This window comes from Dipodomys merriami, unplaced genomic scaffold (genome assembly GCF_024711535.1).
Source record: "Dipodomys merriami isolate MVZ:Mamm:240054 unplaced genomic scaffold, mDipMer1.0.p SCAF_19, whole genome shotgun sequence".
Lineage (NCBI taxonomy): Eukaryota > Metazoa > Chordata > Mammalia > Rodentia > Heteromyidae > Dipodomys > Dipodomys merriami.
The window spans coordinates 27,297,705-27,321,745 of NW_027203270.1; the positions used below are offsets into that span (position 1 = coordinate 27,297,705).

At 41.5% G+C, this 24,041-nt stretch overlaps 2 protein-coding genes across 2 annotated transcripts; both read left to right on the forward strand.

The window, feature by feature from the left end:
- Positions 1 to 844: 844 nt before the first annotated feature.
- Positions 845 to 7,025, forward strand: Krt40 (keratin 40). The gene is made up of 7 exons (XM_070026844.1): positions 845 to 1,246; positions 2,592 to 2,674; positions 3,056 to 3,212; positions 4,355 to 4,516; positions 4,594 to 4,719; positions 5,791 to 6,011; positions 6,926 to 7,025. Exons 1-7 carry the CDS (start codon positions 845 to 847, stop codon positions 7,023 to 7,025), a joined length of 1,251 nt encoding a protein of 416 aa, XP_069882945.1.
- An 8,939-nt stretch (positions 7,026 to 15,964) lies between these two features.
- On the forward strand, positions 15,965 to 22,345 carry Krt39 (keratin 39). Its single transcript, XM_070026921.1, has 7 exons — positions 15,965 to 16,429; positions 17,490 to 17,572; positions 18,202 to 18,358; positions 19,148 to 19,309; positions 19,409 to 19,534; positions 20,860 to 21,080; positions 22,084 to 22,345. The coding sequence occupies exons 1-7, from the start codon at positions 15,965 to 15,967 to the stop codon at positions 22,343 to 22,345; spliced, it is 1,476 nt and encodes a 491-aa protein (XP_069883022.1).
- The last annotated feature ends 1,696 nt before the right edge of the window (positions 22,346 to 24,041 follow it).

Below are 24,041 nucleotides of genomic sequence, written 5' to 3' on the forward strand. Positions count from 1 at the left end.
CCACTACATATCTTGGTTCTTTGTTGTTAAGTACATATTTTAAGATCACAAAAAAGCATTGCAGCTGGGTGCCAGTGGCTCATGACTGTAATCCTAGCTACTTAGAAGGATGAAATCTGAGGATTGTGCTTCAAAGCCAGCCCAGGTAGGAAAGTCTGTGAGACTCTTATCTCCAGTTAACCATCAGAAAACCGGAAGTGGCACTGTGGCTCAAGTGGTAGAGTGCTAGCCTTCAGCAAAAGAGTTCAGGGACAGTGCCCAGGCCCTGAGTTCAAGCCCCACAACCGACAACAAGGAAAAAAAAGAAGCCTTTCAGGATTGCAAAGCACGGTGACCATTCTCATGATTAGTGGTACAAATACACAGCACCTCATGATTTTAACATCAGTTTTAGAAGTAGACACAAGCAGTCAATGTGCAGGATGAAAATCAGTGGGAATATTATCTTCATTTGTAATGAGTTGTACCGACAATAATTACTCATTGGCCCATTTTTTTCTCTTTTGTTCTTTATTCTGTCCAAAGAACAATATTTGCTATGACCCTCTTTCAAAGTGAGTAATTGATCCCACCCCTGAGAATGAATGGTGTTAGGTCCTGATTTAGTAACCTGAAGTTAACCATCTTTTATGAGGCATAAAACTCTTCCTCAGTACATAACACTAATGAGATGTTTGTAGGAAAACTGACACCAACAGCTATGGAGCAAACATCCGGTGTCACCTGTAAGCACCCATTTGGGGAGGGGGGGGAACTATATAAAGGTCGCAGGGGGGAAGAAGCAGCCTTGGGAGTCAAGGCCACCAGAGGAAGCAGCCAGTGTCTGTGATTCGCTCATCAGAGGATGGCTTCGGATGATGCCCCCTGGGGTTGCTCTGCAGAGTCCTGTGTCCAGGCTGCCCCTAATGCCCATCTTTCATCCAGATGTCAGACCCCAACCTTCCTCTGCAGGTCTCACTTGACCACCGGGTGCCTGACACCCTGCTACTATGCAGGGACTTGTCACAGCCCCTGCCTGGTAGGGAGCTGCACTTGGTGTGAGGAGGGGACATTCAACAGCAACGAGAAGGAAACCATGCAGTTCCTGAATGACAGACTCGCCAGCTACCTGGAGAAGGTGCGCAGCCTGGAGGAGGCCAATGAGGAGCTGGAGTGCAGGATCCAAGAGCAGTGTGAGCCCGAGGCCCCAGTGGTGTGCCTGGATTACCAGTGCTACTTTGATACCATCGAAGAGCTCCAACAAAAGGTTCTGTGTCTTACTGTCTACTTACTCCACCTTCCCCATCTCTGAGATCCTCTCCCTTCACACCAGGAGAGGCTGCTCTGTGGACCTAAGCCAAGGGAAAGAGGAAATTCCAAGAGCTAAGGTCCTAGACAGGAGAGGGCACTGGAGTAAAGCTCCACTGATGATTGAGTGACTATTAAAAAGCCACTCGTCTGTGTATCTTTTCCCCCAAAGAAGGGAAGAAAACTCTATTATTATATCTAAAATCACCTCTATATGTAACACTGCATATTTATATTCTTTTCTCATACAAATATTGAATGCTATCTTTTTTTTACTTCATCTAGTCATTCTTTTACTTTATTTATTTTTAAAATTTTTTTGTGTCAGTACTGGGGCTTGAACTCAGGGCCTAGGTGTTGTCCCTTAGCTTTTTTGCTCAAAGCTAACACTCTGTATCAGTTAAGCTATACCTCCACTTATAGCTATTTAATAGTTAATTGGAGAAAGGAGTCTCACAAATTTTCCTGCCAAAGCTGACTTCCGACTGTAATCCTGAAGATCTCAGCCTCCTGAGTATTTTGGATTACAGATGTGAGCACCAGGGCTAGGCCTAATTATTTTCTTATTTTACTTATCATTTTCTATTAGCATGCATGGGATATAGTCATAACACAAACCATTAGTGGGAAAAATTTTACACTATCCAACTGCCAAAGAACATTGCAAAAGTATTTTATACCATTTAAAAACTAAGCCTTTTGTTTCTATATTTTGTTTCTAAATTGGCACTGTGGGTTTTTTTTTTTTTTTTTTTTTTTTTTTTTTTTTTTTCATTTTTAAAAAATACTTTTATTTTTAAAGTACTTGTACAAAGGAGTTGCCATTTTACAAACTAGTATGTGAATGTATCTTGATCAATGTCACCTCTTTCAACATTCTCATCCATCCCACCCACCCTTCCCTCACTTTTCTTTTTTTTTTTTTTTTTTAAATTGTATTTTATTTTATTTGAGAACATACTGTACAGAGGGGCTACAATTACATGGGCAGAATAATGCATACATTTCTTACCAAGCATTGCAGCCTCCTCCTTTGTTTACCCTTCACTTCCCTTCCCTGCCTCCCCCCTCCCCCCACCCAATTTTACCCCCCTCCCCCCACCCAATTATACCCCCCTCCCCCCCTGTGGGGTTTTTTTTACCCTTCATGAAGCAACATAGTTAACTAGAACAGCATGCTAAAAATAATTTTGTATTTTCTTACAAAGGTTTTTATAAGGTACCTAATGGCATAGCTTTAAAGGCTTAGATTTTTAGTTTTTTTTTTAAAGAATTGTATATTTACATAGTAACTTATCTCTCAGATCTTATGCACAAAGGCAGAGAATTCTAGACTCGCTGTTCAGCTTGACAACTGCAAACTCGCTGCTGATGACTTTAGGTCAAAGTAAGTATTATTTACTTTAAAATAATTTATGTTTATGAAAAGAATGTTTCTCACACACACACAATCACACACAGACACACACCCCAAATATTCTCTACATAACTTTTTTTTGTGCCGATACTGGGAGTCTGGGTGCTGTCCGTTAGCTTTTATGCTCAAGGTAAAGGCTGGCACTCTACCACTTGAGTCATACCAATTACATAACATTTTAACTGAAAATTCTTGGGGAGGGGGACCCTGAAATGAACGTTTTTTTAGTATGCGAAGGAAACTGTGACATTTGGCTCCCTGAGCCTACATATCACTCGCCAGTGCCCTCCCCCGCCCCCCCAGCACTCTGTCAAGCAAAGTAAGTACTGTCTGTCTCTCTTGCCATGAAAGGTATGAGAGTGAGCTGTCACTTCGCCAACTGGTAGAGTCGGACATCAGTGGCCTGCGTGGGATCCTGAATGAGCTGACCCTGTGCAAAGCTGATCTGGAGGCCCACGTGGAGTCTCTGAAAGATGATCTCCTTTGCCTTAAGGAAAGCCACAAAGAGGTGAGCCAAGGGGCCAGGTACCTAAGGAGGGTAAGAGTGAGAGAGTTTAGCTGGTCCATTTTGTATGTGTAGATTGGACCTGGGCAGGTGTTGCTGCGGCTGGAGTAACCCTCCTCTAGGCCCTACACAGCCTGACCATTCCTCATCTCTGAAGGCAGCTGTGATGCACATTGCACGTTATTGTATGTGCCATGACCCAGGCCAGGGCAGAGAAAGAAGCCACATTCTGCCCCTGCCATGGCAGGGAGGGGTGAGTAACTCCAGGAATGGCTGTGCTTGGTTTATTTTTTGCCACTTGTAAGTCTTATCCACAGAGTGTAAAAACTGAGCCAATGCACACAGACAATGAAGTCCACTTGAAAAAGAAAATAAAGATTTAAGCAATATTTGGGGCCCTTGCTTTTAAATATTCTGCATTTTATAGTCATTTTTTAAAATTATACAAACATTAAGTATACAGTTATCCCACATTGAGGAAACTGGAAAATAAAAAAACCATAGGTATATAAATTGAGTATGTGAAGTACATTTATACATTGAAATAATGTATATTTTCTCCTTGCACAGTGGTTGAGGGAAATAAAAGCTAAGCCTATTAATATCTTAGTGTCAGGACTTTTGGAAGTTTTGGTTTTTGGTTTTTGCTTTTGTTCTGTTAATGCCAGTCTTAGGGCTTGAACTCAGGGCCTGAGCACTATTCTTGGTCTTTTCTACTTAATGATGGTGCTTTACTGCTTCAGCCACAGCTGTATTTCTGGCTTTTTGCTGGTTGATTGGAGATAAGATTCTCATGGATTTTCCTGCTTGAGATGTTTTCAAACCATGATCCTTGGGACTCAACCTATTGAGTAGCTAGGATTATAGAGATGAGCCACAATGCCCAGTTATGTTCTTTACATTTATTTTTACTATTCTATACCTTACAAGAGCCCTTTAGAAAGGTACAATTATTCTTCCCATTTCACAGATGAAGAAACTGACAATCTTCTCAGTGGTGAAATGAGGTTTAGCCTGAACAATCTGAATCACTTCCCTATGTTCACCCACTGTTCTCTCAAAACACAAAATGAGATGTCATTGATTGTCACACTGACATTTTCCCCTCCCCAATGTGATGTTCTATACTCCATTCCCCCTCTCAGGAGGTCAACATGCTTCGTGATCAGCTTGGGGACCGACTCAGCGTGGAGCTGGACACTGCCCCCACCATGGACCTCAACAAGGTCCTGGAGGAGATGCGATGTCAGTATGAAACGTTGCTGGCCAACAACCGCAGGGATGCAGAAGAATGGTTCGCTGCTCAGGTAAGCAACAGCAAAAAGGAGCACAGGCTTCAGGATCTGTACCATCCTCAAGATCTCTAATGGACCCTGTGTTTCAGACAGAAGAATTGAATCAGCAGCAGTTATCCAGTGCTGAACAGCTGCAGGGCTGCCAGACGGAGATGCTGGAGCTGAAGCGTACGGCCAACACCCTGGAAATTGAGCTCCAGGCACAGCAAAACCTGGTGCGTCTAGCAAATACAGGTTCAACTTGACCACCCAAGACACCATGTTCCCTTTGCTGCAAGCTCAGGGGGAGACTCACAGTTCATGGGGACAGGTTTGGATTTCCAAGTTGCATAGGTGACATTTTGTTGTCTTTCCTAATTTACCGACAGATCCACAACTTATCATGTCCCACTGGGGTGCCTCTCCTTCCCTCCTGGTGCTGGGCATGATCCTGAAACATGCCAGAGACAGGAAAGGGAGCAAGGCAAAGTGAGAGAGCAGTCTCTCAGGCACAATACTGGTCTTAATTCTCTTTCTATCGTGAGCAGTCTTCCAGGCCTTCCATTACATCTAAAACAAAAAAATGTATTCAAACATTTTACACTACAACTATCAAAGTTTCCAGGGACATATATCACAACCAGGCCCTTTACTGTTCCCTGCTACACACAGAGAACAAGAATCATATAGTTAAGGTCAGGCACAGCGGCATGGGCCATATTGAATCCTAGAACTCCTAAATGAAGAATAGCTGAACATTCGCCTTAGAAGACACACAATTCAATTCAAATCCCACAGTAACTTTAGAAGGTGGGCACCTTTGCTCACATTATTTCACACACAGGACTCAGGTTAAGTAATTGATACATGGTCCAATAATTGTAAGAAGTACAGTAGAAGCTGAATCTAAATTCTCCAAAACCTCATCTCTTACAACTAGACCATCCTGCCACTGCCTGCCAGAAACACAGACTTGGGTTCCTCCCAAATGCAATAAGTCTTTAAGCTACACAAGTAAGTGATAGATAACCATAAACATATTGCTGAAGCTATCAGATGGCCATGTGTACAGTACTTCAGAATTTTCCAGGTACTGTTCTCAGTGCTCTCCAAATACTTATGCATTTAATACTATGAGATGGGAACTTTGTACCCCCAGTAAATGTAGAATAAAAATGAATCCCCGAGAAGCTGAGTCACTTTCCTAAGTTCACAGAGTTAGAAAGCTCCAGTAAGGGTTTGAAAACTGGCCAACTAGACATAGAGGCTATGCTGCAGGTTTGTCAGACAATGTCTTCCTTTTATAGACCAAATCTCTGGAATGTACGGTGGCAGAAACCGAGGCCCAGTACGGTACCCAGCTGGCCCAGATGCAATGCCTGATTGATGGTGTGGAGAACCAGCTGGCTGAGATCCGCTGTGACCTGGAGAGGCAGAACCAGGAATATGAGGTACTGCTGGACACAAAAGCCCGGCTTGAGTGTGAGATCAACACATATCGAGGCCTGCTGGACAGCGAGGACAGCAGGCAAGTTCCACAATTGTTTGTGAAAACTCAATGAAGGGCTGATGTAGGAGAATTCTGTTTCCCCAAGGTCTACCCAAGGTCAAACCTCCCTAATGTGTTTAGGAAATATATATGTATATATATGTATATATATATATGTATATATATGTATATATATGTAATATATATGTACATATATTAAAGAAAAGACAAAGGGTACAGTGGCTATGTCTGTACTCCTATCTACATAGGAGGCAGAGATTGGAGGATCACAGTTTGAGGCTCCCATCTTTATCAATAACCTGGGTGTGGTAGTACATGCCACTTATACTGAATGTATAAAGAGGTAAATCAAAGATCAGGCCATCCTGAAAAAAAAAAGTGCAAGACCTTATTAGAAAAATAACTAAAATATAAAAGGGCTGGGAGGGTGACTTAAGGGGTTGAGTGTTTGCCTAGCAAATGCAAAGCCTGAAGTGAAAACCCTGATACTACAAAAACAAATTTTTCTTTTTGCAAATAGATTATTTGCAACTATGAAAAAAATTAATAGAGAGAAAGTGGCTGAGACTTAGCACATGACAATGGAAAAGTTCTAAGACTTTGGAAGTCCTATAGCAGAAACATTTCCATCTTTAACATGTCATGCTGCTGGTATGTTTTTCCTCCTAATGTCCACCAAAGAGGAATCAGGCCACGACTGAGCTGATTCTTTATGAGATGAAGAAGATATAGGCAGTATTCATAGCCACTGCTCCAGTGCACCAGTGCACCTGAAATGCTATTCTGAGTCTAGAAAACGAAATGAGGCTTAAGTCAGATTTTTTGGCAGAATTTTCTGCAGAATATAATTTGTGGGTTAAAGCTAATATTCTGTGTTGGCATTTTACCAAGATGACTTTATTAAGGTGAATCTCAAATTGATTCCCCCCCAGGCTTGCCAGTAACCCATGCTCTACTACCTCCATGTCAAGTAATACTTGTGAGCCGTGCACAGCCTATGTGATTTGCACAGTAGAAAACTGTTGTGCATGAAGACTGCACCACCAGCACCATCAGTGTCCTAGGCACAGATGGGGCTTCCAGAAAGGACATCCAAACCGGAAACACAAGTCCTTTAGCTTCCACACCTTACCATTCTTCTCCTCTAGTCATCTGAGCATATTGATCCTCTCCTCTTCTCCAAGCTCATTTGTGGAATTCTGGGTTCCCATAAAACTTGCTTATTGATCTCCAAATAAAAACCAAAATATTTCATTCATTTATCATATAAATACAGTCCTGTGGCTCATTGCCCTTGAACTAATAATAGCTAATTAGCCAGGCACAGGTGACTCATACTTGTAATCCTAGCTATTCAGGAGGCTAAGATCTGAAGATCAAGGTTCTAAGCCAGTCTGGAGAGGGAAATATGTAAAACTCTTATCTCCAATTAACCAGAAAAAAAGGTGGAAGAAGAGAAGAGAAGGAAAGGGAAGGGAATAGACAAAAGGAGAAGAGAGAGAAGAGAAGAGAAGAGAAGAGAAGAGAAGAGAAGAGAAGAGAAGAGAAGAGAAGAGAAGAGAAGAGAAGAGAAGAGAAGAGAAGAGAAGAGAGAAGAAACAAGAAGAAATAAAAGTCAATTAATGGCAGGGGAGTTTTCTAAATCCAATACTGTGATCTGAATTTAAAAAAAACAGGATTAAAGTACTTTTAATTCCTCAAATACAGATAGATTCATGAATCCATGCAAAATACTGTGTATCATAGAAGATAATTGCATGTACTTCTCAAAGAAAATTTAGAAATAAAACATAGTACAATTATATTTACCGTTTTAATTACAGAAGTATTAGGTTCTCTGTTTTAAATTTGGCATATTGGAGGGCAAATAATCCTTATAATTCTATCTCTTAAACTCTCATGAATATTTTAGGCAACTTCCAGTTTTCATTCTTGGAACTGATTTTCCACATGGTTGTAATTATGCTTACATATGCAAATAGTTGTATTTTTTTCACTTATGTCACTTAAGAATTTGCAAGCCTAATTAAAAACAAACCACTGTCTATTAAGTCTGGGGGCGTTTTAGCTGGCATGTGGAGTGTAAAAGAAAAAGAGTCAAAGTAGCAGACAAGGAATGCCCTCTGAGATTTGAGGAAATTATTGGCTGTGAGCCCCTGTAATATCCAAAAAGAAAAGTATCTACTTCTAACATACAATGAGAGACATGGGCAAGAGAGACATGGGAAAACATGCCCACTCCAGAAGACAGGTACAGGGGCATGGAAAAGAAAGATCAAACTAAAGAAAGACCCAAATCTAGCAAACACGAAATCCTGTAGCTCTGTGTCCAGCACTCCTGGCACACGGTGGCAGGATGCAAACTCCACTGGGCTTGGGAAACCCCTTAAAGCCTTGCCAATTATAGCCCTTGCGACCTTCTTGCCTACCTCCACCCCTTGCCTATGGCTTTCCCCGAATGTTCCACGTTTCTGGTTTCTCTAGCTTCCTGGAATTTCCATTGCCTTTTTGGCTTCACCCTCACAGCTCCATGGACCACCTTCTCAGGGACTTGCCTGCAGGGACCCTGACCCTACCACACAATGCCTAGTCTCTTTGCCTTTCTTTGACATGAATGGATGTCTCCACGACTCTGGCATTCGTCATGCCTGCAAGAACAGCATCACGTGAATGATGCTACAGTCTCCCAACTCAAGCGGTGCCCAGGCTCCCCCCACCCCACCCCACCCTGGGACCACAGCTGCAGCAGCTTCTGAGAGTCTAGGTGGCTGAATATGATGAAATAAATTCTGTGGAAACCATTTTCTAGGTGTCCCTGTGCAAGCAAGGTAGCCTAGTGGCACTCTGAGCTTAAGGGAAAGTCATTTAGAAGAGCCTCTTTTACACCCTGAACCTGTAATGGATGGGCCAGTCAAATCCTGAGATGTGCTCAAGGCATCTTCTCTATTCTCTATTTCTATTGACTTTTTCTTCTCCTCCTCCCACTCTCCTTCCTCTTCCTCTTTCTCCTTTCATTTTTGTTTTTGGGTTTTGTTTTGTTGGGTTTTTTAATTTTATTTTTTTAAGGCAGCATCTCACTATGTAAGTCAGGTAGACTTGAACTTTTCAGTAACCCAGGCTGGCCTGAATGAGATACTGCCTCCATCTGCTGAGTGCTGAGATTACACGCATGAGCCACCACATTCATACTGGCATGCCTTCTTTTTAATAACACTAATCTCTTTAACCATGCCATCCCTGTGTGCAACTTAAATGTGCTCCTTTTCTAGGCAAACTATGTGCTTTTCAACTCCTTTACCTCTTCTTCCCACCTCCACTCCCCCCCCCCCCCAATTCTCACTACAAACTTGGCTCAAAGACGACAGTAAGGCTGGGCATGGTGGTATACTGCTGCAATCCCAGCTATACTAGAAGGCTTGATGGGAGGACGGGAAAAGCAATACAACTGTAAGTAGTAGGATTAACTGTAATATATCCAAATTGAAACACACAACCAGTGTGTCCTCGGGACCTCAAGGCCATTATTTTGAGTGAAAAGGGACAATTTCAAAGGTCACATGCTGTACAGGAAACTATTTTCAATGACATTCTTAAAATGGCAAAATTGTGCCAAGGGCTGGTAGCTCACGCCTGTAATCCTAGCTACTCAGGAGGCTGAGATTTGAGGACCTCGGTTCAAAGCCAACCCAGGCAGCAAAGTCTGTGAGACTCTTATCTCAAAAACCGGAAGTGGCACTGTGGCTCAAGTGGTAGAATGCTAGCCTTGAGCTGAAGAGTGCAGGGACAGTGCCCAGGCCCAGAGTTCAAGCACTACAACCGACAACAACAACAACAAAAAGGCAAAATTGTAAAAACAGAGAACAAATTAAACATAGATGGGGGTAGATCTGTGTGGAAACTGAAGTCCACAGCTTGATTGCCCTGAATCTATACACACACACACACACACACACACACACACACACACACACACACATTCATACACTCACATGGGTACACACACAATGTTTCAACGTCAAATTCCTACAATTACAATTATACTCCTGTTGAGCATGATGAAACTATGGGAAGAAACTAGAGTACTCAGAAACCTTTGACTTCACAAGTTTAACTGACTGTTCATTTACAATTATTTCAAAATTCTAAATTCCTTTATCAAAACTCAGTAGAAAACTAGAGCAAGGTTCTTGTGTTTATGTTCCTGTTTCTATCTTTTAAGCACTTAGAAAAAAGGAAGAGGCACAATCATAATGGTGAATACAGGTTTAAAGCAAAGCCAGGTTTCAGATCTGAATGCATTAGACATAGCACATTTCTGACTAGCAATGAAACATTTTGAGAATGCTCAAAATAAAATGTTTTCCAGATTAGTCCATGAATTCTTGACCAAACACAAGTTACTCCTCTAATCACAAAACTGGGAAGGAAGGCCAGAGTGCAGATTTGAAAGCCTCTACCAACACTCAGGCTGTCTGTCACTGCCCGCTATTGGCCTTTTCCATGGTTTCTTTTTGTACTTAAGATTGTGGTAAAACATATTTTTTTAGCAGTTTTACCATCAATTGTAATAATTCCTAATAAACTGTCTGTATGTTTCCTATCACAATGATACTCATGGCTACTTTCCATTGCTGATATCATTTTGTGCAGTTCATCTACTTATATTCGGAAAATTAAGACTATTTCAGCCTGGCTAGGCACTAGTGGCTCATGCCTGTAATCCTAGCTACTCAGGATTTTGCTACTGAGACAGCCCAGACAGATAAATGCAAGAGACTCTTCAATTAACCAGCAAAAGGCTGGTGGGAGTGGTGGCTTAAGTGGAACAGAAAAAGAAAGCTAAAATAGCAGAGAAAGCTAAGTGAAAGCAAGAGGCCCCAAGTTCAAGCCCCAGTAAATACACACACACATACACACACACATACACACACACACACACACACATACACACACACACACACATACACACACACACACACACAGAGCCTGGATTTATGAAAAGTCGAAGTGGAATAAAATCTTTAATATTATTGGCCAGTTGGAGGACCCTCTGCTATATTAAACCCTTCTGAGTATCTTTGTGTAGTAGTATATCAAAAGTTATACTAAAGATTCAGGTGAATTCAAAATTCCAACTTTGATCTGTTTTAAAATTATCTACCCTCCTCTAAATGATGTTAGGTTTGAGGAGCCAAGTTTTTTCTGGCCATAGTCTACTTGTACAAGCCAAATGACCTTTCCTTTCTATTTGACAATAATTATTTAAAACTTCAAACATTCTAAAGCCATTAAATACATTTCTACTTTAGAACTAGTATAGTTCTATTTGCATATCAACTTATAGATGTTTGAAGATTGGCAGTTGGGAAATTACAAACCAAAATTATTGATATGAATCTGGATCGCTGTGGTACTGTATCATTAACCGAATAATCCACAACAAATTCATTAATGATGATGATGATGATGATAAATGAAGACTAAATTATATGTAAAGAACAAGAATTTCAGCCATTGAAAAGCCTGACATCTCAAACTGTGCTTTTCTTCCACATTGCCAAGATTTCCACTTTTTCACCTAGACTTATTCACCTGGGATGTCAAGCACTTAAGTGGCTATTGTACTTTGGGATTAAATCATTTAAAACTCACTCTGTAAAATCTAGGAGTGCCCTCATCTTCTGGTTAAGAATGTGATATTTTTCATGGTATGATTCATTCACTCCACAAGACGCCAGTCATTTAAACACTTAGTGTTACATAAAACTTATAATTACCACTCATTGGTATGCACCAACAAACAAAAAAAAATGCCTTGCATTCTGGATCTTGGGTACAGCCCACCAAGGAGGACTCTCATGAAAAACAGTGGCCACAGGCCTCACCTACAAGAAACATTTGTGACTCATGGGCTCCCCATGACAGTCAGTATACATTCAGCACCGTCATGTGTTACTTAACCACAGGGATATGCTCTGGATGACCGGGGTTGCTAGGCACGGTTGTCACTGTGTGGCCATCAGAGAGTATGCTCACACAAACTTAGGTAATATTGCTCACCCCCTCAACCTTGGTGTAATCAAGAGATTTGATAAACATGAGAAGCAGCTTTCTTCCCTGACAGGACATCCTGCTTTGGAGGAGTTCTTGTTTGTTTGGTTTGGTCTTGGTGTTGTTTTGTTTTGCTTTTGAGACAAGGTCTTGCTATATGACTGATGTTCCTGTCTCAGCCTCCCAAGGGCCAAGATTACAGGTGTATACCATCTAAGCTTTTTAATATATAAATGGAAGAATACTCTAACATAATGATTTATATATATATATATATATATATATATATATATAGTATATACCAGTATGGTGGTTCATGCCTGTCATCCAAGCACTTGGGGAGACTGAGGCAGGAGACTCACAAGTCTTGGGACAGCCTTGGCTACAAACCAAGACTGTCTCAAAACAAACACATGAACTATAGTAAATACATACACTAGTGACATAGTTGATGACCATTTTCAAATATTCTGGTCTATGTACAATCATACGTGCTATCGTTTATGTGACTGGCAGCACAGGAGGCTTGATGACACCAGCATCACCACGAGGCTGGCACTGCTTTCATTCTGGAAGGCTACAGCATCACTAGAAGATAGGAATTCATCAACTCCAATGCAACTTTATGGATCCACCATTACATATGTCATCCATCGATGGCTGGAGCATCTTTATGAAGCATATGGCCATCACTGCAATTTCTGGAGCCCTTGCTGGCTCTACAGAGACACATGTCTCCCAACTCTCTCCCTTAGCTACTAGTCTCAAGTGGTCCTGAAAGCTATCATCCCTTCTCCTCTCATCCCCTTCCCCAGGAAGCTCTGTCCAGGAAAAAGCCATAAAAAGAATTCTATATTTCCCCCAGATTTACTCTTCCAGAAGTGTGACTTTATACTTTTACACTTGAGAAATTCCAAGTGACTTATTAAAAAGAAGAGGAAGAGCATGTGTAATGGTAGCATTGGGAACACACTTTCTCAGTTCCTCAGACAGCAAGAGACAAGAGGATCTCAGAGGTAGAAATTAAAGGTTAGTTAACACCAGCAAGGAAATGTGAGAATTCATGCTCCCATGTGTCTCAAGGAGAACTAGACATCTGTGAATCCTGTAGTGTCTCCTTGACTCACACAGACAAGCAAAAGGAGATGGATCCCCAACAACAAACAGGCAGTGGATAAACATGACAGGGAAGGCAGTGGAGGACAGCCAATGTTGCAGTTTGGCTAGGATCAACATAATTGGCCCAGGAGTCACAGGACAAGAGATGAAGCCAGCTGGGTCAATATCACAGAGGGACCATCCTTCCCAGGCAGTTAAGAATTGGAATCTTGCCTTGTAGGAACTGTTGCATGATTCTCCACAGGAAAATGATGCTATCTTGAAACAGATGAAGAAACTAGTCAAGATAGACTGTGTTTGATGACTACAGGATTGCCTGCTGCCGAAAGTTAACAAAGAAGCTGGTGGTGGGAAAAAAATGAAAGCAAGAAATACCCACTATGTGATTAAAAACTTACATAATACAAAGGAAATAGAAGGTGCCATCATGGAAGAAGGACTTTGTGGGTATGGGTAAGCTATACTTTGGGATTCGGAAACAAAACATGCTTATAGGGGAAGGAAAATGGATCCACTAGTAAAGAAATTATGGAAGAAACAATAAAAAGGGGAATATAACTGATATATCATGGTCCCGAAGGAATCAAAAGGGAATCTGCTCAATAGGACAAGTATAAGAGTGAGTCATGGGAGAGAGAGGACCCGAAGGTTAAGTCCCAAGACTGATACATACACACATACACACACACACACACACACACACACACACACACACAAAAGGAGAGGAACACAAAATAGTTTCAGGTTTGAGTTCTGATTTCAAATGCCTTCTTTATCATCTGTTTGGGAGTGTTTTACTAGGATCTTTAGTCTACTCTGTTCATCAAGCTTATCTGTTCATACATCAATACCACATTATTATAATTAAAAAGATTTTTAATATCTTGAAAATTCTTTTTCAGAACTTTCCTGACCTCCTATTTATTTAATTTTTTCACATAAAACTTCAGGAGTGTCTCATCTAATTTAAGAAAAAATTGATTTGGGAGGATCACAATACATTTTGGGGAACTGAGTTAAATTAACATAGGACCGCCAAAATTTTCACAATGATAAATATGATATTTTCATCTAAGAACATGACATACCTTTCCACCTATTCTAGTTTTCTGTCCTTTCATGTGTTTGAACATTTTATTCAGGTAAATCTTGCACCTTTCTGTTTTACAGCAGGCAGAATAATGCCCCCTCTGAAGACATTCATATCCTAATTCCAGAGTCTGTGAGTATGTTGGACAATATGTCCAAAAGGAAGAAGAGATGCTAACCAGTGGGCTTTAAAATAGAAATATTATGCTGGATTATCTGGATGGGCTCAATGTAAGCACAGAGAGTCTTAAATGGGCAAGAGGGAGGCAGAAGTTGTCCTGGGTCATAGCAGTCTGAGGTTGTGTAAGAAGGATTCCAGGGGCCTTTGCTGGCTTTGAAGACACAAGGGGAGGGGGGGCACAAGCCAAGAATATTGTTATCAGTCCACTTTCCAACACTGTGAAAAAAAGAGGTGAAATGAAATAATTTGATAGGAAGAAAGGTTTATAATTTGGGAGCATGGTTTCAGAGATTTTAATCCATGGTCAGTTGACCCCATTGCTTTGGGACCTGTGGCTAGGCAGGACATCAAGGTGGGAGTATGTGGCAGAGAAAACTGTTCACCTTGTGGCAGCCAAGAGGTAGATAGAGAAAGAGAGAGGGAGGAAGGGAGGGAGGGAGGGAAAGAGAGAGGGAGGGAGACAGGATGGGGGGGGGAGAAGAAGGGGCTTTAGTTCCAATAGTCCCTTCAAGGATATACCCTGAGTGACAGAACTTGCTCCCACTAGGCCCTACTCTTAAAGGCTCAGCACCTCTGGACCACAGGCCATCTGAAGACATTATCCAGACACTGCAGATGTGAACAGCACATCTGCAAAATGCAAGGAAATAATTCTTTCCCAGAATCTTCATAAAGGATCAGAATCATGTTTAAAATAAAAACATGCTGAAATGCTCAGTATCCCTTAGAAGGGACATACATACCTTTCAAACAATCAAATTTAGTCAGCAAATAAAATCTAGCACCATGACAAAGTAGAGGCTTGTGTAATATCACAAGCAAACACCAACCACTAAAACAGGCTATAAAATGTGGGCTTAGGACAATCAAAATCTTTTCTCATAAATGCCTTGTTAGCCTTCAAACCCTACCTGGAAAGCTAAAACGTAGATTTTAAAGGTAATTACCATTAAAATGATGAGCCTCTTTAATCCATACTCACCATGTCTTAAGAGTAAACATGAACCCAACTGGGCAGAATGAAGTAAAATACTGATCACTAAGTTCACCAATAATTATTCGATATGAATTCATTTCCCTTTTCTAGAGAAGAAAGGAGAAGGATGGTCTCATTCATGGTCAAGCCGGAAGTCAGGTAGAGAGGTCAACAAGGATTTAATCTACTCACACCTGCTTAATAATGGATGCAGTTGACAGCGCCTTTTGAAGGCAGAATGGGAAGCTCTAGACCTGATGACAAGTGGTAGTTGCAATGGGTAATCACTTAGTAACCGCCTATATGCATATTTTTATGAGACAAATAACTCTTCTTAGGCAAGTAAAAAGCAGACTAATGAGATGTTCCCATGGGATTCGATATAAACATTAGAAAGGAAAACACCACCACCCCCCCTTCTTGTGACAGCATCTAGAAGGAAGGCTATATAAGTACTTCAAAGAGGAAAAGGACCCAGCCTTGGAATTGTGGCCCAGCTGCAAGAGCTTGAGCTTGTGACCACAGACTGCAAACACACTGAAGGTGAGCACACACATGGATACCCAGGGCTGCACCATGACTGTGTCTTCAACCCCATCCCCAAACTGCTCTGGAATTACAAATTTGAGGACCATCTCTTCTCACCATGTCTGCCATCACAGCAATGCTGAAGTCACCAGCTGCCAGCGAACTGGAGATGTTCAGAGAATTCCTCAGGACCAACGCTGCCAACCTGTTCCATGCCTCCGACACATCCCCATGTACCTGATGAGCAACTTCAATGGCCGGGCCTCGTTGGATGACTATAGCTGGTGTAGTGAAGGTATCAATAGTCATGAGAGAGAGACCATGCAGATTTTAAATGACCGCCTTGCTAGCTACCTAGAAAAGGTGCGGATGCTGGAACAAGAGAATGCTGAACTGGAGGGTAAAATTCAGGAGGAGGGCAACAAAGAACTCCCCATCTTATGTCCCAATTACCTGTCCTACTATGCCACCATTGAGGAACTCCAGCAGAAGGTAAGACTCTTGGCAATCTACTTGGTCAAGTTGCAAACCAATGACCTCCACATAATGGGTGCTTAATAAGTGTTAGTATTTCTAGTAACTTTTATGCTGAAAGAAAAGATTTAAGAAAAAAAACCTCTTGAAATTTTCATCTTAAATGCACGTGCAGAGTTTATAATTTTTCCTTTAATTTTTCCCAGAAATATACTCTATTAGAACTAGATAACAGCATCAAAACAGGCTACTGTTGTGTTAATAAAAATTTAGAGACAGCTGGGTGCTGGTGGCTCACACCCATAATCCTAAGTACTTAGAAGGCTGAGGTCTGAGGGTCATGATTTGAAGCTAGCCCGGGCAGGAAAGTCCAGAAGACTCTTATCTCCAATTAACTATCAAAAAACTGCAAGTGGCACTGTGGCTCGAGCTGAAGAGCTTAAGGACAGTTCTCAGGCCCTGAGTTCAAGCCCTACACTGACAAAAAAATTAAAAGTGAAAAATTAAAGACAGTTTCAAGCAAATAAATTTTGTGAAGTTTCTAAACAGTTTCATTTTTAGCCATGCTGCAACCATTACTATATTTTTTTCCTTTTATGCTCATTTTATCATCTTCACATTATTTAAGTAGCTTGTTCACACACCAAACATTAATTTTCCTATTTAGAGCAATCTCCGGCCATTTATTGGGATTTATTCATTCAGTAAATATTTACTGAGTACTAACAACAATATTCTAGACATTGTTTTAAGCTCTGGGAAAATATTGATGAACTAAAAATGTCTCTGCTATTATGGAGCTCCATTCTAATAGATTATGGTATATTAGGTCATATATTTTAATGAAAAAAAGCATACACATGGGTTTTTTTAATAAACATTTGCTGAACTCTCAGGGAAATCGTGAGAACTCAGATTCTCCAAAGTTTCACAAGATTCAAGAAAAATCTAACCAGCCTTCCCTCTTAAATTGAAACACACACACACACACACAAAGCCATGGGTTCTAAAAAAGAAAGAAAGAAAGAAAGAAATCCTGGTGTTTGTCTCATTTGTGTGTACACTTTCTTAATTCTAGATCTTGTGTACCAAGGCTGAAAATTCCAGGCTGGTCTCACAAATTGACAACACCAAACTGGCTGCAGATGACATGAGAGCCAAGTAAGCTCACCCAATACCACCACAACACACCCAGGATCTGCACAGAATTCATTCTGAGTCTAGCCTAAACACTCCCAATAAGAATATCTCCATAGTCACTTAGCCTCCTGTGGTATAGCACATTGGCACTGGTCTAGAAAAGACCTTCAAATCCAATTTTTAAAAAAGCTGAAGAACCCTCACATGAACACTGTACCTCTACTTGTTCACATGTCGACCCTTCTGATTACCCATATATTATCTCTAAACTAGGTAGGGATAATACATTGTTTCCTCACTTAAGACAAGAAAACTGGCTTTAACAAGAAAGTCACTTAATCCAAAGATATCCAACTAATAGAAGATAGATCAGAACATCAACATGAATTTCCAAATCTTTTATATAAAGCCCTTCTTACATAGCAAAAAAAAAAACCTTCACCTCAAAGAATAGCAAGGTAGCATTGCTCTGCCAGATAATGATCCGGTGCTGTTATCTCTAAAGAAAATAAAACCATCCACTGAAAGACACTGAAAATGAAAGACCCGGACTGGGTGGGGCAGGGAGGAATACAGAAGGAAACGCTGCCTGGCTTGGTTTATAACATCTACTTTTTGATGCCTTTCTCTCCATATCTGGCTTTTTAAAGTTATGAAGCTGAGGTGTCCCTACACCAGCTTGTGGAGGCAGATGCCAAAGCCCTGCAGCAGATCCTGGGTGTGCTGACCCTAAACAAGGCTGACCTGGAGGCCCGAGTCCAGTCTCTGAAGGAGGAGCTCCTCTGCCTGAAAAACAACCACCAAGAGGTTAGAGAAAGAGGAGGCCAAGAGCATCCATGCAAGCTAAGCCTTCACCTTCATCAGGTCCTTTGTGTTGTCCATGACAAAGGGCTTTCCTGCTAGATGCTCCTTTGGGTATTGGCCTTCCTCCTACCACTGCTTCCCGGACTACTGGTTCAATGTAGCTCAAATCCATTGACTACAAACAGTTTCTAGAGCCATGTGGACAGAAATCCCTCCATTGTCCTAATTTTTTAAATAATTTTTATTGAGATTAAGTGATTACATAAATTTCACAAATGTCACAGTATTGTGAGATAATGATACTTAAAGTCACAAACACGTTTTAACCTTCACAAGGCATATTGTCATTGTCCCAATTTTCTGTCCTCACTTATTTCCTACTGTTTTGTTGACCAATGGGTCCAAGGTAAATCACAAGCCCAATTGGACATCACCAGTGCTATGGTCTCTCATAGAGAGAGACCATATCACCGTTGTCTCTCATAGAGAGAAGACATCACCATGGAGGTGGTAAGTCTTACCTTGAGGCTGCTTCCTCCCATCCCTAGAAACGGTCTAAGAATTTCAGGGCATTGATCCCATTCATCAATTTCTTTTAAATCTGCACATATTTACACACAGCATCATAACTGAAATCATCTTAAATCCCCACGTCATCTCCATAAACACCCTTGTATGGTGGGCTGTGCTTCAGACACTACTAAGCTGAATTATTGCTGTAAGATTGCAAGGAGACCTCAAAAGGTTCATCTTCATTTGGTAACTAAGTTGACACTTTTTTTCCTTCCGTAGGACATCAGTTCTTTACAGTGCCAGCTTGGAGACAGACTCAACATTGAAGTAACCGCTGCCCCTTCTGTGGACCTAAACCAAATTCTACAAGAAATGAGATGTCGATATGAGTCCATCATGGAGACCAACCGCAGAGACATAGAACAGTGGTTCAATGCACAGGTGGGGAAGGTAGAAAAGTCGAAAACAGTAAGCATTTCCAGGGTGCCTTTTTAACCAGTCACGCTTCCTTCCCAAATACCTGCCCTCTCTGTGTTTCAGATGGAGGATCTGAATCAGCAAGTGGTGAGCAGCTCTCAACAACAGCAAGACAGCCAGAAGGAGCTCATAGAACTGAGGCGCACTGTGGCCGCTCTGGAGGTTGAACTGCAGGCCCAGCACCGAATGGTACTCAGGAGGCAGACCTAAGCCTAGCCTAGCACCAAGGGCCCTGGCCCTTGATGCCTGTGTGTTACAGTGTTTCCCAAACTGTGTCCCTCAGAACAACAGGTCCTCTGTTAAAAGGGTCTATGGCTGGAAAAGGACTTTATGGTCAAACGAATATGGGAAATGGTGAATTAAACAAGGGGTCAACAAGATCCTTTCCTGACTTTAATAAGCTGATCTATTCCATGACTCCTCATGAAGAAGGGATATGGTGTTCAACATTCTAGAACTTAACTATGGATTTGTTTTTCTCTCTCTCTCCTTTTTTAAAATGTAAGAGTATTTCATTGTTATCATGATCCATGGAATACATTTTGGGAAACACTGGAAGAACACTTTATTATGTGCCAAGCGTTTTTATGAGCTATCATTTTAGAATTACGAAACGCTCTTGTGAAGGAGGGAGTATGATTATTAACCAGCTTGACTGAAGAGGTTCTAAGAGCTAAGGTAATTTTTCCCAAGCCAAATCTGAAATCAGTGCCATCCCATCTATTTTATAGATGGAAACACATGGAGACCCTGAGGCATCTGGGAGCCTTCTTAAGGTTTCAAAAGAAATGAGTCTGAGCCAGAATTCAGACTCCACAGCCTTGTGCCCCGGCCTCTCTGAAGTAGGGAATTGCTCACATGCCCTGCACTAAAGGGTGTAAGCGAGACCTTGCTCTAAGCTGATTTTGTCACCTTGTCATGTGACTTTGGGCAACTTGTGTAACCTCCTGAACTTTGGTACTTCCCCCCTCTATAAAAATAGGGATTATTATGCAAATACTGAGTTATTAGAACCTAAAATTCCACCATTATCCACAGACTCACAGAATGACAGAGCAGGAAAGAATTTGACTCATCAAAGCCTCAGCTCTCATATTTTAGGAATGATGGAACTGATCCAGTGAGGGTAATGTTGATAGCTAAACACTGCTCACTGCATTTTCAAGGGACAAACACTCATGGAGTGAGGTGTCCTGGTGATGGGTTTTTAATGCTTGAGTGTCCAAAGGAATATTCTCATCAGTAAATGTGAAAATACTTTTTGGTAAGTTCAAAAGTGTGGTAGGAGATTAAGAGTTGGTTAAAGGAGAAGATACATCAACACAGGATACAAAAGAGATCAAAAGAAAGCAGTTCTTAGCAGAACTGACAGTTTGGGTTTGGGATTTCTTTGGTTGGTTAGGATGTAACCAAAAGGTGGGGAGATCCCTTAGCACTCATTGCAAAATAAATCATGCAAGCCCATAACTTAAAGGCATTATCATTATAAATCTACTCTCTTTCTTGCATGATAGAGAGATTCCCAGGAATGCATCATGGAGGAGACAGAGGCTCGCTACACGGCCCTGCTGGTCCAGATCCAGAGCCTGGTTCATCACCTGGAGGCTCAGCTGGCAGAGATCCGGAGTGCTTCAGAAAGGCAGAGCCAAGAATATGAGATTCTGCTGGACATCAAGTCCCGGCTGGAGTGTGAGATTGCCACGTACCGCAGCCTTCTGGAGAGCTCCGATGGCAAGTATGTAAAATATAACCCATTTGTATGAGGAAGGTGCTCAGCCACACACATGTCTCATTGGCACTGGTACCAAAGGGACAGCACTTGGATCTTCTCACCAATGAGAGGGAGTTCTGGGCAGAAGTGGCCACTTACTCTCTCCAGCTAGGCCCATCAGGAGACCTACAATTATAACCAGATCCAAACCCAAGTCATGGATGGAGCCAAGTAGTTTGGAAGAGCATGGCATCAAGTTCATTACTTTTAGGTTGCTGCACTTCTTTGAGTGTTTAAAAAAAATTACTGGAAAAGGTACTCAAGGAGGCTGAGATCTGAGGATCATGGTTTGAAGCCACCCTGAATGGGAAAGTCTGTAAGACTCTGATCTCCAATTAACCAACAAAAAGCCAAAAGTGAAGCTGTGGTTCAAGCTGTAGAGTGCTGCTGACCTTGAGCAAATAAAGCTAAGGAACAGCACCCAGGTCCTGAGTTCAAGCCATAGTACCAACACACACACACACACACACACACACACACACACACACACATACACACACACACACACACACACACACACACACACACACACACAGAAATAAAAATTACTGGGAAATAAATGGGTTCCCAGAGGAAGATTTCTAGCCACTACTATTGACTTTTCCCCACTGAAATGAAAGTGTGACTTCCCTAAAATAGAACAAGACAACTCTGGTCTCCTTTGGAGGGATTCTCTTCTCATGTCAAAACCTCCACCCCTTTCTAGACACCAGTCTAGATGCCAATAATAGCATGTTCACATGTCTAATTCAACATCCTTTTATAAAAGTAAAGACATTTTCAAGTGACAATAAGCTCACCACCCCAGAAAGAACTCACTTAGAGAACAAGCTCTTGAAGTAATTGTTTGCTCAAAGTAATAGTACAAATGCAGACTGAGTTATAAATGTTGAAGACAGACAGACAGACACACACACACACACACACACACACACACACACACGTTTGATCTTTCTTCCCTCTTCAGGTTTCCCTGTAAGCCATGTGCCACCAAATGTGAGCCTTCCGCAGATATGTCCCAGAGGACCAGAGCCGTGGAGTGTACTGCTGCCCCAGTTTATTCATCCTCAGTTCCTCATGGAATACTCCAGCCCTGCAGAGCCTGCGGCCCCCCATCCCGGATCCTGGTGAAAATACACACCATCACCAAGGAGATCAAGGACGGGAAGGTCATTTCATCTCATGAGCACGTGCAGCCTTGCTACATCACCAGATCTGCCAAAGCCTAACCTTCCAAGGTGATGAAAATGGTCCACAGTCATGACTGAGAGGCCAATACATGCTCCTGCCACAAAGGTTTCAGAATCCCCCAGCCCCTTAAGGTACTTAGTTTCTTGCTACTACAGTGGGTCCCCATGGATAGGTAGACAGTCTTTCATTCTGTTCCTTTCCTCCAAAGTGGCTCTTACCAGTATGACAATAAATGACATTTCTCTGGAACGACATTATTTTTTCATTTGTCAGAGGGATGGAAACTGGTTAGTAAACGTTCAGGAAGATGGCCTACATTGCTTGACTAGACTGGTGATGGACAGGCAGGTTTTTTCTTTTGTTTATTCAGGTCTTGTTTACTTGTGAGCTTCCTTACAGCCAGTCAGACAAGTTCTGGTATTGTTTTTGGACATTAGCACATGAAGGTGAAAAGCTCTGACCTTCTTTGGGTATAAAGCCTATCCAGCAAGAGAATAAATTGGGAAAAATCTTTCATGTTTATGGAAAAGTTACCAGAAAATCATGAGTCTGGATTCTGTTCAACTCTGCTGTCTCGATTATTTCCTATAATAACATACTTTATCTCCCTCTAAGACATTTTTGAAGATGTCCATGTTCCAGTTTTCTTTTGAATTTTTTAAGACAGGGTCTCGGTAGCCCTGACTGGCCTAGAACTCAAGATTCTCCTTCCTCTATCTCCCAAGTGCTGAGATTAGAGGTGTGTACCACCAATATGTCTAGCTAATGTTTGTGTCTCAAAAAATGTGAACTACCAGGCTCATCTTCAAGTACTTTTTATGAGGATCAGACATAGTTGGGGGGAAGGGGAATCTAGGGTTAGTTCTTCAAAATTATATGAAAGCCACAGCCCATCCTGTATCCTTTCATTAAATATTTGCTATTTCTCTCTCTGTTTCTTAGGGAATGGGAACTTGATCTGGAATTCTCAAGACACAATCCCTGATGGGTGACAATAGCTTAGATTCTTGCTATACATCAAACTATACATCAAAGAGGACTGGACTTAATTTTCATACCTTTCACAGAACAGCAATAGTGAATAATGGCTACTTGCAAGCAGGAAGCCATCCCAATGTCAGCAAGCAACATTTTTTATACCAATTATTATCATAGTTTCCTATTAAGGCCACAGAGTAGGTAAATCATTCCCTACAAGACAATTATTACTAAACGTAAATAATAGCAAAATATAGCTCAAAGGCCCAAAGTGTAACCATGACTCTGACCAAAACATTTAGCCTTTGTCTGATTAATCACTTTATTGGTTAAACAGAATTATGCCTTCTCCACATGGTAGTTGTAAAGATCAAATAAAATTGCTTATATAATATAGCTTTGTCCATGGAAAAGCATTCCATAATTGGGATTTTTATATAGGCTTTGCATTCAGCTACAACCCCAGACCCAATTTTGATATTATTATCTCACTTTAAAGTTCTATCTCCGTGGATTTTTTTTTTTTTTTGGTCCAGTCGTGGGGCCTGAACTCTAGGCCTAGGCGCTGTCCCTCAGCAATTCAGCTCAAAGCTAGCGCTCTACCACTTGAGCCACAGCGCCACTTCCGGCTTTTTTCTTTTTGCTTATGTGGTGCTGAGGAATCGAACCCAAGGCCTCATGCATGCAAGGCAAACGCTCTACCACTGAGCCACCTTCCCAGCCCCTCTCCGTGGATTTTGGTGCCCAGTCATGATT

Bases quoted from the DNA above. Each gene is read 5' to 3' on its own strand.
- Krt40 (XM_070026844.1), top strand. From the start codon at position 845: ATGGCTTCGGATGATGCCCCCTGGGGTTGCTCTGCAGAGTCCTGTGTC. The intron at 1,247-2,591 runs GTTCTGTGTCTT...CTTATCTCTCAG, and splicing joins TCGAAGAGCTCCAACAAAAG to ATCTTATGCACAAAGGCAGA. The intron at 4,720-5,790 runs GTGCGTCTAGCA...TTCCTTTTATAG, and splicing joins TCCAGGCACAGCAAAACCTG to ACCAAATCTCTGGAATGTAC.
- Krt39 (XM_070026921.1), top strand. From the start codon at position 15,965: ATGGATACCCAGGGCTGCACCATGACTGTGTCTTCAACCCCATCCCCA. The intron at 16,430-17,489 runs GTAAGACTCTTG...TCTTAATTCTAG, and splicing joins TTGAGGAACTCCAGCAGAAG to ATCTTGTGTACCAAGGCTGA. The intron at 19,310-19,408 runs GTGGGGAAGGTA...TCTGTGTTTCAG, and splicing joins AACAGTGGTTCAATGCACAG to ATGGAGGATCTGAATCAGCA.